Source organism: Myiozetetes cayanensis, unplaced genomic scaffold, assembly GCF_022539395.1.
Source record: "Myiozetetes cayanensis isolate MyiCay16 unplaced genomic scaffold, myiCay2020 scf15, whole genome shotgun sequence".
NCBI classification, from domain to species: domain Eukaryota; kingdom Metazoa; phylum Chordata; class Aves; order Passeriformes; family Tyrannidae; genus Myiozetetes; species Myiozetetes cayanensis.
Genome location: NW_026087159.1, coordinates 6,712,642 through 6,728,577, shown reverse-complemented (window position 1 = coordinate 6,728,577; position 15,936 = coordinate 6,712,642). Strand labels below are relative to the sequence as shown.

The 15,936-nt window shown below is 44.3% G+C and overlaps 1 protein-coding gene across 1 annotated transcript; it reads right to left on the bottom strand.

Annotated features, from left to right (window-relative positions):
* Positions 1-548: 548 nt before the first annotated feature.
* LOC126637529 (protein FAM162B-like) lies at positions 549-8,128 on the bottom strand. The gene is made up of 5 exons (XM_050310876.1): positions 8,119-8,128; positions 7,940-8,035; positions 2,081-2,186; positions 1,507-1,615; positions 549-852 (listed from the first exon to the last, which is right to left on the bottom strand). The coding sequence occupies exons 1-5, from the start codon at positions 8,126-8,128 to the stop codon at positions 745-747; spliced, it is 429 nt and encodes a 142-aa protein (XP_050166833.1). The 3' UTR covers positions 549-744.
* Between the last annotated feature and the right edge of the window lie 7,808 nt (positions 8,129-15,936).

Sequence of the window (15,936 nt, the reverse complement as noted above, 5' to 3'; positions counted from 1 at the left end):
TGCCTCCAGAACAGGCTCCCTGCATGAGGCATGGGTTCCTTGGCCTACCCCACAGCAACCACTCCACACCACCACCACCTCCTCTGGCCCAAAGCCCCTTCTGGCCCAAATCAGTCATCAGGGTCTGCTCACACTCTACCATATTCCCAGCCCCTCTTCATGCCCATGTCACCCCTGTCCTCCGGTCATGGCATCCCATGAGGGGCTGGGGGAAGGGAAAGGGGACAGTGATGGCAGCAAGCTCAAAGATAATTGAGAGATAGAGATAATTAACCTCTCTGAGGTTGCAAAACATATTTCAGACTGCTTTTCCCCCTGCCCTGGTTCTCTTTGGCCAAGGCTGTTTGCCCTGGAGGCGCTGCACAGAACAGGATGCTGCCTGAGGTAGGGTCACATCCTTCCCGACTGCAAGGAGATGACCCCACAGCCACACTGAGCACCAGCAGCACCATGAAAAGCTGATCCTGAGATGGGGAGTCCTGCTTTTGTCCTTCCCACATTTTCCAGTTTAGAAGACAGTTTTTTATATCAGCTGAACCTTGTGCAAAGATCAGAGGCCACAAAAAGCAGCTGTTGGAGTTTCCATAGGGGTTTCCTGGTTCACATGGAGCAGCTTTTAAGAAGCGAAGTCTTTGCCTTGAGAGAGCTTCAGTGAAAAAGCTCTAAAGAGTTAAATGAAGACAGGTCCATATGCCACATGTGCAAATCACTTATCTCCTGCTGTTAAAATAAATCTGTTCCAAATCATTGTGGCTTCCCAACAGCTGCCTCCTGATCTTTCTCCACTTCAGCTCTCCATTTGGCTTTCTTTTCCATGTTCACCCTCAGCAGTGTCTGATCCTTTTTTGCAGCCTTGAAAAGAATTGGTGAAGATCATTGCATGCACATACTTGCCGCCATGACGTTTCCCCACATTTGCACCACTTCCCTTGACACCCCACTCTCCTTTTGGATATTTTGCAGTAATAGAAGTTAATGTGTTTCCTTGTTATACCACATTTTCAGCATTTGCAGCTCTGATTAGCAGGAGAGTTACACTGTAAATTGTTTACAGGTGCACTGGGACATCCAAATCAAATTGGAGAACCTCCTTCCCCAGCAGTGGGATGGAAAGAAGTGTCACAACTCTTGGTGGCCATGGTGACATGCAGGCTAGGCAAGCAGGACCACAAGAGCCTCATGGTTGATGGATGCAGGACAGGATCAGGTACCATTGACACTGCCTGAACTACTCCATCACCTTTGGACTGGCCTCTTGCTGAGGTACTGTAACACAGAACAGTGCACTGAACAGGTTTATGGCAAAGTGGGTCAGAAGGAACATGTGAGTCAGCAAGCTGTGCTTCCCCATGCCAATCTCTCCTCTAGAGAAGGGGAGAGGGAGACACAGGTCCTGTGCAAATATTGCTAACGTGTACTTATACTCTGCCACCCAGGTGCTTATTCACAAAAAGCATACACAGACCATACATTAAGTGAATCAGTTCACCCAGAAACAATACTCACTTCCTTGCCTGTGATGACCATGGTCAAACAGCCCAGCACAGTCAGTGCAATCATGATGTAGCAAACCTTTATCCTGACAACGTTCCTTGCTGCGTCGAGGACATCAGACCTGCCGAGGACAGAGCAGAGTTTCCATCCTGCAGCAGCATGTGTGAAATGAGATCGTGGGGAGCTGAGTAATGAATCCTCAAGTCTTACAGCAACTGCCTGTCAATGTGCAGTGGGTTTCAGTCTTCTCTTTCCACAACTGCTTAGAGGAGGACTGAAAAAATCAGCCTAGGGAGGAAAGGTTTAGCCATCCTCCCACACAAATGGGGTACTGCTACTTCCAATAGCCATCAGTAAGAACAGGAATAACAATCTAAAACAATTGAATCCAGCTTACTTCACCTATAATGGCGAAAAGTTAAAGTTCCCAAGAATTACAATTATTTTTGGACACCTGTAACAGCAAGCCCCATCACTATGAGGGAGCACTAACCCTCACCATGTGAGCACAGTTCTGGGTGATGCAGAGTGGGGTGTCAATCTGTGTGTTCACAGACAAAAGCATCATTCTGACTGGTCCACTTACGATATGAGCTTGGGAATGTCCTCCTCCTTTTTAAAGCGTCCTGCCCATAATAACACCTTTTTATCAAAATTTGTAGGCCTTCTGTCATTTCTGAAAGCTTCTTTACCTATAAAAGATTTTATAAAAGAAAACAATGAGTCAAGCTTCAAGAAGGGAAGAGGGGAAAAAGCAGTTGTTACTGGGGGAAAGGGATTGAGGGTTCAAAATTACAAATTTCAATTCTCTGAGAGCCAAATGTACTTTCTAATGTGAAAAAGACAGCAGGTGGTGTGAGCTTTGTTACATTTGCAGCTTGTTTCATTTGGTTGTTGTTTTTTTTTTTCCTTTAGTTTTGGTAGGTCTTAAAGTAAAAATCTCTTCTAAACTTCCTGATTAAGAGGTTAAAGGATGCAGGGCTGAGGTTTCCTAAGCCTGCAGCATCCTCTCACCCTGCTAACACCTTGATTTTTAATGGCCCAACTAGTGAGTTGAGCAAACTGCCAGCAGCACAAGTAACTCCAAAACAGCTTCTAATCCTAAAATCACCGATGGAGAGATGAAGTCTGCTAAAATGCAGCCTGGTGGGAGGCTGGCAGTAGTTCTCATGCAAGCTGGGTACCACATTACTGCACTCTAATGATGATACATTACACCCCATCAGGCTACCACGGTGATGCCATTAGCATGCTGTCACCCACAGCACAATGAGAAAAGGACTCTGGCTCCTCTTGATGGAAACAAGCCCAGTGACAGGCCACAACAAGGACAGCAGCAGGGAGACCCTGCAAAAATAGCAATGGCTATCTCAAATTCTGGCTTTTGCATTGCACACCCGCACAGGTGGTCTTTGCAAGGTAGCTGAGACTGCTCACCCAGTACCTACACCCAGGTAGGTGCACCCAAGATGCTATGCTACAGTGCCCTGTGCTTGCAAATGTGGGACTTGTGTTGAGAAATGCCCAGTGGGTGACTATGGCATGCAGGAAAGGATGGACACAAAGATGTCCCTGGTTTCAGTGTTCTGCACTCCCTGCCTGTGCTGGATTGGCTGAAAGGAAATCACTTCCACTACAGAACTGGGCATGGGGAGCATCTCTTCCTTCCTGTGTTGAGATGGTGAAATTACATTAAGTGCCTTGGCCCCAGACTTGCTCATGAATGCCAGGACTTTGTGAATGGCTGGAAAATCCCAGTTGTAAATCTTGGCTCCCAGGCCTCAGGGTAAATTTAATCTCCTGCTTCTCCTATTTGTCTTACAGAGTGCCAGTGAGACCAGCAAGTGCCAGAGTCAGATCTGCAGCAAGCAGTATGTTGGATTGCAAAGGGATAAGCTTCTTCCCAAGGAAGACAAGGGTAATGCCCCATATAGGAGACCCTCAGCCATCCCATGGGAGCACAGACAGCCCCATTCAGCCCAGCCTTGATAGGGTCAGGGGTCTGCAAAAGCACGGCCAAGGAAGTGGTGGTACAGGTTAAAAAGAGAAACCATCTCTTTACCAGGAAGTTGTCCCTCTGCCACATAGTCTAGGGCACTGCCTGGCACAAGCACATGCAGTGGTGGTTACAACTTGTCAAGGAGCACTGAGCAGAGCTGAAGGGTTCAAGTCTGCCACTTGCAGGGACTTGCATTGGTCCTCCTCTGGAAACCTGGCAGCTGGGTAGGAGGAGGAATATTTGTTTATCTGTTTTAATTAGCATGTTCCCTGACATGAAGTGTCAGTTTGTAGTTGCTGCCATAGGAGAAGGACTATTTAACACAAAAATCTTTATCTCTGTGCACTGTGCTGGTCAGAGCTCTGAGAGTGCTCCGTGTCCCGGGAGCACTTGTAACCCCAAGAGATGCAGCCCTGCAGTAACTCAGCCATGGTCAAGAATGAGGATCATTTTCTCAGCCTTTCCTGCAAATACCCTCTCCCTCCATGTTGCAGCACGAAACAGTGACCAAAGGCTTTTTACCCACCTGGATCAGCCGTCCGCAAGGCCGTGTGCTGAGCGTCCCTCGCTTTGTTGCCGACAGCCCTGGCGGGACACAGGACTGGCCGAGCCACCCGGTGCCACAGCCCAGGGCTGTGCCCCACCAGCCTCCCCAGCATCCTGCCCTGGGCAGCACTGGACCAGCAGCCCAGCCACACAGAGGGCCCAGCAGGAGCCCAGGAGGCTGCCTCTAGGAGTTATTAACATAAAACTATCCCCTCCTGTACGAAGGGAGTAGCGAGCACTTCCACCCTGACTGACAACTGGCTTTGCTTACATCACGATGACAAAGTCAAATTAGTCACCTGTGTTTACCAAAATGACACACCTTCGGAGATAGGCGGGCAGAAATCACCTCTATGGCAGCTCACGCCCAGCCCTGACTCTGCCCCAGGCCCTCCATCCCAAGGAGCTGCTCAGAACAAGGGCCATTTACATTATTTTCTCAGTCCTTAGTATGGAAGGACTAAAATAGGACAGCGTGCTGTACTTCCCCAAAGATGGGCTTAGTGACTGTTAATTATCACAGCTGGATAAGCTGTTAGAGTTCTTAATTGTTCTCAGCTAAAAAATAATCTTGCAAATCAGTTCCTTTAAACAGACTTTCTGAAGAGGAACAGTGTTTGCCCCATCTCAGAAGAAATGTGGTTTAGTGGCAGGAAACTAAACCTGATATTTGTGTCTATAAATGCATTATGGGGAGCTCATTTAGCATCCAGACTACAAACTTTCCTAAAAAAGAAATATTTAATATATACATATTATATTAAATAAAATATTATATATATATATAAATATACATATTATATATATAATATATAATTTCAGATATACTTCAGGTTTAAAACAGTAAACTAAGAAACTGTAACTAAAACCTCAGGTGTTGTAGTATTTGTCACTCAGTAAAATTGTCATTGAAATGTAGCAGTACCCATAAAGTATTTGCCCTCCCCAAGGTCTGGATAGCACTGGCTGTTTTCCATAACATCAGCTGTTCTAACCAGAGAATGAACCAAAACCAATGCTATTTTATCACTTTGACATTTCTACTGCATTTTGCACAAAATTCTCGCTGATGGGTCAGGAAATGGAAATGCAAAATACTTGTCTCGTTCAGAGCAGTGGGGTATTTACTCTCCTTAGATATACAGTGCTCTAAAGCTGATTTACAGGTAAGGGGAAAGAATCCATTTGAAAGGGAAGAAGCAGTTGCCAAAAGGTAAATTTTTAAGAACTATTTAGTAATACTATCAAATGCAATATTGCAGATAATCAAAGTGTGTCTAAGAACAAGGGGAGGAATGTTGGGATGTTAGCAAGGGTATTCTTTAAGGGCTGAGAGGATGAAAGATATGAAACAGATGCAGTTCCAGCTCCTCAGCTCCAGGCCCCAAGGAAAAACTCTACCATTTATAGAGACATTTTATATTTTTTGAGAACACAAAGTTATAGATACTGAGGAAAGAAGAAACACACAGCAATGACAAACATGGTTTTCCCTCTTTCATGAAATCTCCACATTGTATCCAGATACAACACATTGTGTTTATCTTAATTCACTTGTAATTTGGTAAAGCAAATTAGATCCATTTCCAGATTAGGAACCCATACAGAAAATAAATAGTGGTTTGAGCTTCCAGCTGCAAACAAAACCTGCAAACAAGCAGAAATCAGTGGATGTGATTATGCTGGAAGAAGCAGAAGGGAAAACTGGTAAAGTCATGGAGGATATTTGTGTACTACTCAGGATTTCCCTGGGGGAAAATGAGTGTGAGGAAGAGGAAAGATGCATTTATAGGCTGAAGTTTACAGGGCTCAGCATTCCTGACTATCCTCACAGCCCCCTTCTCACCCTGTAGAAGACCTGCTAAGTGGAAAAGGGACATCGCACATCTGGACATCCCTCAGTCCCCAAGCTGAGTGGGCAGAAGGGGCTGTAGTGCAGCAGATGGGACACGCTGCCATGATGCTTATGTTGCACCCCACAGGGGCTCCAGCTGTTCAGAACATTAGAGCATTTTCACTTTAGCAGGCACTCTCCAAAATAATTACTTATTGCTGAAGTGACTGTCTTTACATCATGTCTGATTATGGATTTGAAGAGGAAAATAAGAACATTTTTATTTTATGTCTTAGTTTCTCAAAAGCGGAGAAGATCGTGGGGTTTTCAGGCCTCTGGTGCTTATCCACCCAGGGGTTGCCAATTGTTTCCTCTAGCAGACACACCAGCTAACAGCTGTATTAATCATGTCTGCTGTGAGCAAAAAGGCACTTCAGGATTTATTATGCCAGCATTTGGAAGTGTAGAGACATAAAGATCCTCATGAAACCACAAAGGCAGTTACTTGTTCCTGAATTTTACTTGTTTGTCTGGCACCATGAATGCTTTTTGCCAGCATTTAACTGCAGAGTATTAAAGCTATAGATACCTCTGAGTTAGGAATTCAAGCTTTCCCGTATACAATGTGGATCTCTCTCTGGCCCAGAGCAACTTAAATCCCTTCCTAAACAGCACAGAGATGTAGAATTCTCTTGGACCAAGGTAGCCTGATGGACTTAGTCCTCTTTAGAGAAGTTTTGTGCTTAGCCCGGTGCCTAGGTTACAAAACATCCCCAGGAGGCTCATCCAGTCACTCCCCACACCAAGCTATCTCTTGATATCCACCAGTGATTCATGACCAGAGTGCAATATCAGCATTTCATAACCATTAATCTCACAGATAGGGAGTTTATTTAATAGCAGTAACAACTTGTTCAAAGACACAGAATTAGCGGAACTGGGTTTAAAGCACCATCTCCTCTGCCTTCCATATCCCTCTGCCAGGAGGAGAGCAGGACCCCAGCTCCTCAGCAAGTCCTGGACAGTACAGATAACACTGATTAGCTGTACAGACATCCCCCAGGCTTCCTCTAGCCCTTGCTGCAAGGGGAGAGCACAGATCTGAAGGTTTTTGAGTTACAAAGGCACAGACTAGCTCAGAGCAGAGGATGGTCTGCAGCTGTGGTGGTGGTGCAGACTTGTGACATTTCTGTTGTCTGTGTGGTAGTGATATGTAGCTGCAATGCTTGTTGCACACTGGTTCCAACACTTAAGTTTTAAAACTAAACAGAAAACCACACAAGACTCCATCCTGCTTCTGCATCCTCTTCACACCCCTTCTGCCACCTCAAACTCTGCTCTTGCAGCTGACTCCATGGCAAGGACTAGCAACCAGTCCCTAATTGTACTCAAAAACCTTTGCAGAACTGGAACTGAGAGACCACAATATAAACTCAATTGTTTGCTGTAAAACTCCATTGCTCTGGCTTCTGACTGACTTTATACTGTTATTCCCAGTGCCTTAATTCTGATTATTGTCAGCCTATTGCAGCAAGGAGAAACTAAGGTTCTCTTTACTTGTTCTTCTTTTTCTGCTTTCAGCAGCCATAGGAATGAAAGTGTTTATTCTTCCAGAAGCCCCAGATTCCCACTCATATCTTTTCAACTCCTGGTTCATTTTCATAACAATGCACAATAAATTTTTATACTCACACACAGAAAAGAATTCATAGGAGTATTCAACCAAAAAAAGTATTACTCTGCAAAGCTGTTTTCACTGTCCTCAAAAACAAATGTCTTACCATCAGACACTGTTTTGCATGCCATGCAAACTTTTTACATGAGGGCTGTGATGAGGAACATAAGATAATCTTATCTTAAGATTCTTTGCCTTCCCCCTATCTAATTAAATATGCAACAGAGCTCTGTCTTGGTTCCTAGACAAGATAAACAGCAATCCTAGATGGGCTTGTGTCTCATGAAATTCTAAGTGAGTCAGGAAATATTTTTCCACACAACTGTGTATTCTCCAGCAGCACAATTTAACACAGCAAGAGCAATGAATTTCTTTGAAATATCTTACTTACCTGCAGACTCCCGGCCCAAGAGCTGTCCCTCCTCTCCAGAGTCCCCAGGGAGCAGCACTCTCAGGGTTTCAGTTCTCTCCAGAAGGCGAGTCACATCTTCCCCATATCAAAAACAGTCTACCCTAAGGAAACTGAAATGCAAATCTCAGGAAACGAAAAGCTCCTTAACTGTTTCTCACTGTTTCTCATGACAACCAAGTAAAATCAAGGGAACAGTTACAAAGCCAAAGTTAGAGGATTTGTAAAGAGTTCTAAACACAAGAAACAGCATGAAGCTTTAAGTAATTCAGAACACTAGGAGTAATATTTTTTTATAATCTTGAGTGTTGTCAATAAAACAAAATAATGAAGGAGTCCTTCCTCTCTTTCTGTGCTAAAATTTAGCTTTTTTTTTTTTAAATGAAATCAATATTCCTCTATCCAGTTACTGAAATATCCTGCACTTTATGCCAGTATTGCCCCTATTCCTCCAAATTCAATAGTATCACTATCATTTGAAAAGTCTTACTTAGAAACCATACATAAGACACTAAGCCACACCATTAAAAATAAAAAAGCCAACAACCAAACAAAATCACACCCACAACTCTACTGTCTCTGGTAAATCTTGCCTAATTTGGACCATACGAGCCCTTTGGCATCAGTCTTTTAAGAGGGAAAGGTAATTGATGTAACACACTTGGTATTTTCTACAATAGGAGCATTCAGTTCCCCCAGGTGAAGAAGATTTCAGCTGTTTTCTATGTCTACCACTAATTCAAAAATGAGAAGGATTTGGCCCTGAGTGTGATGGGTCTGAGCAGCAGTGCCCAAGGTTGCAAGGATTCGGGTCTCCAAATTATCCTTATCTGGGAAGATTCATCTTCTCTGCCATTAAGCACATTTATTCATAAGAAATTTAAACCCCAATTAACAGCCTAGATTTTTGGCTGCTTAAAGTATGTTCACCTCTGGAACAGCAGGAGAACCCACTCCTACCTCTGCTGATGGAAATGCCTACAAACAAGGGACACTGCTGTAGCCAGGAGGATGCATAAACCACACTTGCTTTGCTCTCTTCCACCAGTTCTGTGGTTTTAGATAAGATAGATAGAATATTTGTTGGACACAGGAATGCTATTATGAATTGTCTTAAAGGAGCCAAACTCAGTGGAGCTTGTGAGCTTCACCTGGAGTCACTAATCTCTTCAAGCAAATACTGAAAAGAGACTTGGGATTGGTCTGATGTGCCCTGGGTACAAAGTGCAGGGTTTATAACAGCTCGTGTCAGAAGGGCAAAGCTCATGGCAGCAAAACAAGAGTTAGTCATTGCTCTGGCAAAGCCCTAGTTTGACCTTTCCCAGGTTTGGGATGATCATACAGAGGTGATGAGGTGGCACATCCACTCCAGCACGGGGTGACTTGTCACATGGAGCAGCTGCCTATAGGTGGGCTGAAACATGGGGATGCTGCCTAAGTGCAGCTTCATCTCAGGGGAACAGTCAGATGTGACCAGCAAAGACCCCAGGACCCATGGGAAATTGCCCAAAATGTTCAGGGTGTTGGGATGAAATTTCAGGGAAATTAATGCACTGAAGAGCTTAGCACCAGGTCACTGATTTCTGGAATAACACACAATTGGACTCTGGAGCAAAAATGCGTGAAACCCTGAAGAAAACAAAGCCATCAGACTCCTAACAATTTACGTTTTGACTCAGAGTTTGGAGAACCATTTAATTTAAACGTTTTCCACACCTGTTTCCCCAGCTGAGCCAGAGAAACACTGACAATGAGAGATTCGTTGTTCACTTGTCACTTAATGATTTTCTTTCCTGAGAAAAATGGCATTGTCTTCAATAAAAGAGGCGTTTAGAAAATTTTCAGTCCATTAGTCAATAGTTTAGGGAAAAAAAGAAACCTAATTTTAAAAGATTGAGGCATTCTTTGTGGAAATGTCTTTTCCCCACACTTGTTTTAATGCAAAAATGACTTAGGTTTTTTTCAGCTCCTGCAGAGAATATACCATTGATTAGGCCAATAAATTGGCTGATTTCACTAGGAACCCCTGCATTGTGGGGTCAAATTTAGCTTTTAGTAACTGGTTGAATTTGTATGTAATCAATACAGGATCAAATCTACCCTGGGTAACACAGGGGGAGGCACCACCCTGGGCATACTTTGGCCCAGCAATGCACACCACAGTAACCATAACAGAGCCAGGTGCCTTGTCAGATTTATTATCTGTGCCTTGACAATCCCTCTAAAGAGACCACAAAACTCTTCCAAACACTCCTGGGTGAAACACAACCAACCCATAGGATGAGATTTACTTTCAGCAGCTTTCATGTGTCCAAAGGGACCGCAGGAAAACATGTTTCCTAAGAAATGCATAGCCTCCCAAGTGCAGTATAGAGAGGGCAGGAGAGAGAAAAAGTGTCAGACAAGTCTCTGCACAGTGACAAGCGGGGGTTGATGAAACAGTGTTGTCTTATTGCCTTGTTCAAACCACTGGCTACTGGCCTGCACTCTTAGGGACTGGCTCACATGTGCTGCTGCCTGGATTGACTTGGGCTGGTGACTCCTCTGCTCCTTGCTTGTGCAGTGCCTTACACAAGGGAGTCCCAGGCAGCTACTAATGCTCCAATGCAGCATGGTAAAGCAATAATGAGGAGAAGGGAAATGAGAGATTCATCTTGAGAAGATATATAATAATTACAGGAGGCCCAGGAGCTTGTAAAAATAAATTACATCCTACATACACAGAGCTTCACTTCTTCAGCAGTAACACAAAGCTGTCCTGCATTTTCTGGACTGTCTGTCACGGCAACATCAAAGCCACTGCAATGAGTTGTGCTACTGAAGGAGGAATTAGTTCAAGAATAGAGCTTATCATAGATATATGAGATGTTTCCAGAGTGCTAACCACATTAGGTGGGCAGCTCTCTTTTGCTAACCCTTCAGTAAAACATCTCTCACAGGTACAAATGCAATCCTTGGAGAACTGGGGATTCTTCAAACAAAGGTAATTTGGAGAAGAAAGTAGCTAAAGTGGGGATGGTGTCACTGAGGTCACAGAGAGGTCAGTGAGAAGACTGTCTAGAAAAACTGGATGATAAGGGCTTATGTTGTATTAATGGGACAAAGAACACACAGTGCAACGTCAACTCTTTGAGGCTAAGGATGAGTATTTCTGGCTGCATTTGGTTAACTTAGCATGACTACATGCTGCTAAATGGATGTTGACATGGAAAAAGCAAATGCAAATCCAAAATGTAGAAGAAAAGTCATTTCCAGTAGAGAGAAAATAATTGTAGTATTCTCATATAAAACATCTGGAATAGCCTGCAGTGCTATTTAAGAAAGTTAATCAAGAAGAAAAGGAATAAAGGAAGAAATGAGAGGAATATGTCTTTTTCTTAGCTAACAAATTACAAATGGAGAGGCATCATGGTAGATATCTCTCTGAGAAACTCAAGGACAGAGAACAAGGGCAGTTAGGCTAAATCACAGCACTGATACCTGAACAAAGCGTATAAGCTGCTTCTGAGGAAGCGAAGGGCTGCACTTTTCCTAGTGTTGTGCCTTGTACCTTCCAGCACTGGAGCAGGGGATGTCTCCATCCTCATATTAGCTAATGAAGCACAGGCAGTAACACCAACAGCCAGGTCACACAGCTCTGCAGGCTCCTGCAGCACTGCTGGGCTGGTTTAACTTCGGGCCAGAGCTGCACAGTCATTAATGTTTACAAAACAAGTTTCCAGGGAAGTAAAATTACACACCGAGGAAATAATAAGCAGCAATGTAATCAGATGTGAGAGGGAGATCATTTCATTACCTGAACCAGGCCTCATTATTCACCATTTTCCTGGCAAGAGCTGATAAATGCAGGCTAATGAATCTTCGCACTCGGACGAGCGGGAGGAGTGCCGGCTCGGTGCTGCCGCATGCTAAGCAGGACCAGAAGATCCAACTGTCAGCTGAAAGCTCAAAAAATAAAATATGAACTCATCCATCGCAGCACTGCAGTGAGAGGAGAGAGGGGTTTTAACCATGGTTGGCTTGGTCTTACAGAGTCACCTTGGCTGTAGGAATGCCGTAGCTCTTACTTGGCTTAGAGGAGCAAACTGAACTCTAAACATCCCAAGGACAATAGGGTCTGTGAGCTGAACAGTCAGCTCTTTAGGAAAAGCCTTTCAGGACCAACAGTATCAGCTGGAAACTTCCCAGTTCTGACAGTTAAATACCGTCATCAGCCTGCTCATGACATAAGGAAGATATCAACAGAGAAAGAGGCAACAACATCAATTTGTAAAAACACAGTAGCAGGACTTCTGCCCACGTTTGTGGCACTGTTGTTTCATCAGCGTTGTCTACTGTAGCTATTCTTTCCTTTAATAGTTAAGGAAACAGGAAATACACCACTCAATAAAGAAAATTATTAAAAAACAATGACAATGACAACAAGAAACCAAAACACAAACAAACAAAAAGCAATGCTAAAGAAACCATGAGAAAAGGGGATCAAACCTCTTGAGCATAAACAAGTTTCAGAGTTGTGAAGACTACCTCTGCTTTTTCTATACTTTTTGCATGTCTCACAAGCAACACGGCTCCCAAATTTTATATGAATTTCATATGAAAAACCAGAACGTTTGGCAAGGCTGCCAAAGAAAGGAGATTAGACACTAAGAGCTAACGTAAGATGAAAACCTATTTAGAGAAGAACACACATGTCCTGACATTACAGGGAAATACTGCCCTCATCTGTCTTCTGGTGACAGGTTCTATTTTCCTGCCTACTATGCCTAAAGCATTCATCACTTCAAGAATGAAAAGGTGACTCTAATGTTGCAACCAGCTCCAAAGTCTGTGCATGGACTGGAGCCATTGGCTTTGGTGCTGGTAACTGGAGTCAATATAACCATGTTGCTGCAACAGAGTTTAAATGTAGACATTTCTCATTCTCTACATTGAAGATAGTGTCTTGGCAAGAAAAGAAGGAAATAGCTTATAGGTTCTTTATAAAACTAAAACCTAACAAAGAAAAAAAATAATGCCAGGAGAAATATACTGTATCAGAAATGGGATTCAGCAAGACCAGAGCAAACCCTGCTTCTGCAGTGATTTGAACACTGGTGCACTGGGCAGGGATTTGGGGATCTGATGCCTGCAGCCCAGCCTGTTGGAGAAAGCACAGAGAACAAGGCTGGTTTGCCTTTCATCCACAGTGGTAAAAATCCACCTCTCTCTCATAAACAGACACAGATAAAGGGGAGGCACATTTTAAGCACCATCAGTAGCCCTCAGAAAGGTGAAATGAAGGAGAAAATGAACATGCATTCGTATTTTATAAAAGTAGAAGCTTTGAAGCTGGAAAAATACATCTAGTAGATAAAGTACAGCAGTAGCCAGTTCTGTATGGGTTTGGGGTGCAGAAAAGCTTCTATTAAACCTCCTTCTGTGAGACAATGCTGCTGGCCAACCCAGCTGTGGCTGGTGGAAGTGCAGATCCCAGCACTTACCTGTTAGCATTTGTAGAGCTTCAGAGACGTACAGCTCTCAGATGGAGATGCTTCTTTACCAAGGCCTGTGTCTGTTAGTTCTTTTGTTGAAGTTAGCCCTACTGAAACTCCAAGATAGGAGTTGGAAAGTCCAATTCTGCTGGTTCCCAGTCTACTGACATTTCTCCTTGATTGTGTCTTCCCCCTTAACTCCCATTCCTTTTGATTTGATTTTGTAAATCCTGGATTTAATCAAAGTCTGCATCTCCAAAATTGGATGCACAGTTTTCCAACACCTCAGTGGCTGGAGCATCATCCCAGCACAAGCAGATGGGTCTTATCTGATGACAACAAACTAACTCTGGCAACTTGGGCCAGTCAACCACAGGGTTTGGATTTCAGCTACATGATTTCTATCCTCCCACAGCAGTACGGTCAGCTCTCACCCAGCCAAAGCCTGGAGCTGACCACAGGCACCGCACAGCCATGAGCTTTGTCCAGCCTGGAAAGCAGGTGATGGAAACAAGGCTGGATGTTGCCTGGTGCATGAGTTCTACACTGTAAATCCAGGCTCTTCTGCCCCCACCTAACAGGGATAGGTCAGCCAACAGTTGTCTAGAAACATCTTTGACCTACACAGAAACGCTCATTGAAACATTTTTAATGGTTTCGTTGAAAAAACTCCTAAAATTAATTCCATATCTAATTGCTACCTAGTTTCCTAGGTGGAAATTTTCAAAACAATCCTTCCAAACTGATTTTCACAGAAACATCAATCCCAAATGATCCTTTCCAAGATCACAAAAGAAGCAGTGCACTCAGGACTGTCTAACCTCAGATCCTCCAGCTGAACCCAGGATCCTTCCAGCAAGTCACACGCCCACTGGTTTCAACCAGGTCACCAACTCCAGAGTTTGTCTGACATCTCAGCAATCAAAGTCTCTCATTACAGCCTTTTTGCCTGGCACTTTAATATGATCTGCCATTTCACAGCCCAGTAGCTCTATCTGAACAGGTGGAATATGGCAGATTCCTCTCATTATTTTAGTCTTTGTCAAATGACTGTTATTAATTCACAGTAATCTACATATTTCTAGATTTTCCCCTAAGCATTCTCCTTCATCTGATCAGCTACATCAGTAACACCACTATATTACTCCTTCCCACATTGCGGTCTGCCTTCCCAATCTGTCCTGTGCATATGACGAGTGTTTGGTCCTTTTGGCTCTTGGAGTTTCCTGCTTTGCTTTCAAAGTAATTGAACAGTATTAAGCAAAGTAAAACTATGGACCAAAATTCCTGGTGGTCATTTGCTTGAGTTTAATCATTCTGGCCACATAACTCCTAAGGAAATTCTACCTGTCTTCATGCCTGGAGTATGTCACTAACATTAACCCCAGGAGGTCTTTGTGGATGAACAAGGAGCTCCTGGACAAAATCAAACACAAAAAGGGTAGGGATTGAATTGAGAGCAGCTCTGAGGAGAATGACTTTGGAGTGCTGGTGTACAAAAAGCTGGACATGAGCCAGCAAGGCGCACTCACGGCCCAGAACGCCAAACGTATCCCGGGTTGCATCAAAGGAAAGCGACCAGCAGGTCAAGGGAGGGAAGTCTGCCTCCCTACTCCACTCTGCTGGGACCCCACATGGAGTTCTGCATCCAGCTCTGGGGTCACCAACACAAGAAGGACATGGACCTGATGGAGCGAGTCCAGAGTAAGGTCATGAAGTGAGCTGAGTCTCAGCTGAACTCCGGGGACCAGGGAGAGGAGGTGTACAAATTGTCACAAAACTGTGATTGGGGCTGGAAAGATCCACTTACTGGGACAACTGGCCTGGCAAGACAACCTGTGGCCAGAGTAGCTTTAACAGGGCAGCTCTATTCTTACCTGAACCCTTGGCTTGGAGCCCCTCAGGCCTCCAACAGGTGCTCCAGCATAACACATTTGGAACTGGGTAACAGGGACCTTCCCATATGACCAGTCTGACTTAAAGCTCACACTGTTCAACAGCTGCCAGCAGGGCAGGATCGAATACCAGCCACCCAGCCGCTTTACAGTGTGGCCACAGAGCAGCGAGGAGAGGGACGGAGGGGTCTCCCAGCCGCTCGCAGCCCCCGCGCCGGGAGGGGAGCCGCAGCCACGGGCACACGCTGCTCTCTGCTGGGCAGCTCCGCGCCACGCAGCCCCGGCTGCACACCCGCCTGCCGCACGGAGCCGACGGGGGACACACAAAATTAAATACTTCTTTTTATTATTACTATTTTTTATTACACTTCATGCTCATAAACAGTCTCTGCAATGGGAACGACTTAGGGGTTTTCAATTTGCTTTCTCAGTCTTGGCCCCTAACTAATCGCTTTACATACATGTAAAAATGCCAGTGGAAATATCCATTCTTAAATACTTCCATGCTATAGATGTGCCTTATTTTAACCGCAAACGTGTGTGTTCTCATTCCTGACTGAAAACAGATTTGCATTTTGAGTCAATCCAAAGCAAATGTAGTACTCTTGTA